Source organism: Alligator sinensis, unplaced genomic scaffold, assembly GCF_000455745.1.
Source record: "Alligator sinensis unplaced genomic scaffold, ASM45574v1 scaffold288_1, whole genome shotgun sequence".
Classification (NCBI taxonomy): Eukaryota; Metazoa; Chordata; order Crocodylia; family Alligatoridae; genus Alligator; species Alligator sinensis.
The window spans coordinates 3,784,310-3,787,536 of NW_005841876.1; the positions used below are offsets into that span (position 1 = coordinate 3,784,310).

Below are 3,227 nucleotides of genomic sequence, written 5' to 3' on the forward strand. Positions count from 1 at the left end.
GGTTTCCCCTGAGGTTACCTTGAATTTCAGGAACAAATAAGATTGTTGTAACTACAAGTGATGTATGAGAAATAGGAGTTCATTCATTGGGTCAAGAATTCTGTCCTACAAGCTGATAAGAGGTAGCAAGCTGTAGAAATTTCTTAAACTTTGAGAGTGTGTGAGAGCTTGTACAAGAGATGCATGTTCTTGTTGTGACTTTTGCCACAGATATGTGACCTAGAGCAGGTCACTCGCTCTCTTTGGCGCAACTTCCACATGTGTGGCACTACGGCAGCGTTTACCTAGTTCATGGGAGTGGCATGGAGATTAATTCGTCAATATTTGTCAAGAGCTTTAAGATTTCCAAATGGAAGGCCCTGGAGAAGTCCAGTGATTTATTATAACTGAAACCCTTAGTTCACAGATAATTTAGCATTCAGCGATTACGTTAAAGGATCAGATAAAACAAGACTGCAAAAGCAGCAGTATGTAGAAAGTCTTGAAGAATAATTGGTTGTAGCTGATCTTATTGAAAGTGTCTTTTTAAAATATATATAGCCTTGTGGCCATTCAAGTAATATGACTTTAAATGTAACATGATGCTTTTTAGAAAAGCCTCTCTGCACCACAGTTGATGTACTTCTGTGCTTTCAGCACAGCAGGAACAGCTACCACTGAGTGAAATATCTTTAGTGTATTTCAAAGAAACAAGGGTGAGGAGATTCCCCTGTTAAATATATGTATCAAGTTAAATTATAAGGAATTTTCTAGTCAGAAGGCTCATTGAGAAAAGACAATTGTCTGTTGGACAGTAAATTTCCTTGTGTGGAGGGAGAAAAAAGATGGGTATACTTGATAGGTTACCATTTATTTAAAATAGGGCTCCTAAAGGGAGGTTTTTGACATGCAACAGTAACACAGCTATAATTAATTTTTAAACGTGTTCTTATTTTGACAGTATTTGAACAGTGAATGTGTTCATGTTTTGAGCAAATAAAATAAGTCTAAAGGTGTCCCTTGTTCTTCAAACAATAAAACAAAGTAGTGCGTAGCCAGTGAGCAGCTAACCCTTTGGTGGACCTCGGGTCCTGTTGAAAGGCACGCTTGCTTTGCATGTAATTTGAAGAAAGGTATTGTGTCCTGTGTCACTTGGCTTTGACGGAAGGATGGAGTTTTATGCTTCCTTTGTGTTGAGAAGGCAGGCTTACAGATAAATAGGTCACTGTCTACGGGACTACTTTGCACTAAATTGATTTGTGGCAATATGACCTTAAGTCTTATGTCTCTGCTGTACCAGGATATTGCAGAATTGTGGATCCTTTTGAAGAACAGTACAGGTGTGTCTCGCTTTTATATTTGTTTCCCCCCTCCCCCACCCTTAATGACTTAATTGCGTTTAAATTACATGTTACCCAGTAACTTTGGCAGATAAAGTTATCCTAGTAAGGAAAGTGTGATGCGGGTGCAGAGTGTAAGGGTAGGAGTTGACCTCTTTTGGTTTTTTTCTCAGTATGTATAGCGAATGCATAAATATGGTTATTCATATACATATATAAATACGTTTAGTATTTGTGTTGCACATAACTGTGTCTACAGTGCATCTTTTCTTTGATGTACTTCACAGTACATCAAAATTATCAACTAAATCTTTATAAGTAATGTGTTTTCTTAAAGGTAAGTTTAACCAGTGATTTATGGCGATTTAGGGTCACTGGAGCAGTTTGAAGGAAAGGGATCACTGCTTTAAAGAGTCATTTTTTCATATTTGGACTATTTTGTCTCATTGGTAACTTTCAATATAATGTATTGTACAGGGCTTCTAACAAAGATCTCTATCAACAATAAGAGGGGGAAAATACAGCGCGTTTGCCATCCCAAAATTGTTAGTATGGGAGATGCCACATAAAATACACTATTTCTTAAATTCCTTCAGTTCAGGCTTTCTGTAGAAACCTTCTTTCTGTTAAGAAGTAAACGAAACAGTGGAGATATTATTTGGTCTAAATAGGGCAGCTATAGTCCCTTGCAGAACTGAAAGCATGTCTTGTGGAATGGTGACAACCAAAAATTGCTTCCTTATTCTGTTGCTTCAATTCACATTTCCAGTTCTGTTTTCTGTTACTTGGTATGCATGAGTGTTGCAGAGTATACCAGATTAAGGGCAGCAGCTCGATGAGGTGCTATACATTCCAATATTGTGCCTTTTGAAATGTCATATTTGGGTGAAGCAGGTATGTGTAAGTGGGAGCTTTTCTGTTTAGAATAACTAATTTAATTAAGCGGCATTCAAGCATCTGCTGTGTCCTCTGCTTCTCAGTAGCAGTTCATATTACTGTGCTTGATACAGAGATGTATGCTGTAAGTCATTCTGTGTAGAGGAGATGACAGGAGGACTAAAGATAGGTAAGGCTAGCAAGGTTAAAAAGCTAGCGGAATTATTCATTATGAGATGGAATTGTTGGTATTTATATGCATTCATGTTCAGTTCAGTTGGAGAAGAATATAGTTAAGAACCTGCCTTATGTATAACATGTTTTATATTGTACAGTCAATTAACTTATATAAAATAAGACCATTTACAAAATGATCATTTATTCAACGTAGCCATGACAGTGTTGCATTAATTAAATTTGTAAGTTTGAGTTGCCAATTATAAAATAATACATTGTATACTTCTGCACTTTATTTCTGAGCTTTCTTAGCGGGTGAGATTTGATTCAGATTTGACAAAATGCATAACTTGTTGGTATGTCAGATTGAATTGCCTTGCTTTTGATTTGAACTAGGATTTAGTTCTGATCTTGGATACGTAGCTACTGTCAGCATATTTGTTATGACTCTAGACTATCCTGTGTGACTTCAGGCAAATCTTTATGCTCAGTCTAAAAATAAGAAAATAGCAGTATTTAACTTCAGTAATACTACAGTACTGGAGGCTGGTTGCCAGGCTTTGAAGCTGGTGCCTGCCACACATTTCTCTGCTCCATACCGATAATAAGTTTCTCTTCATAGGAGCTGCTAACAGGACGGTGTGGAGGGGTCCTTCTGAAGACTATTCCCTCTTAGTTTTTTTTCCCATATAGGGAAGATGATTGGGGTCATGAGTAGGCCATATTCCTATATATTTGAAATCAGAACAAAGCCCTAGATGCTTTAGATATGACCAAGTCTAAATTGGAACCAAAATTGATGTTTGTCACAGCTGTAGGAGATAGGAGTTGCATATTGGGACTGGCCATAAATTG

General features: G+C 37.2%; 1 protein-coding gene across 5 annotated transcripts in view; it reads left to right on the forward strand.

Annotated features, from left to right (window-relative positions):
- The window catches only part of MCF2L (MCF.2 cell line derived transforming sequence like), a 157,654-nt gene that overhangs the window by 26,310 nt on the left and 128,117 nt on the right, over positions 1 to 3,227 (forward strand). The window contains exon 1 of one of the 5 annotated variants that reach the window (XM_025196107.1): positions 1,150 to 1,319. The exons of the other annotated variants lie outside the window; for them this stretch is intronic. Coding sequence (XP_025051892.1) covers positions 1,247 to 1,319 — 73 coding nt within the window. The 5' untranslated portion in view covers positions 1,150 to 1,246. Of the gene's footprint in view, positions 1 to 1,149; positions 1,320 to 3,227 lie in introns of those variants that run through there. 5 annotated transcript variants of the gene reach the window in all.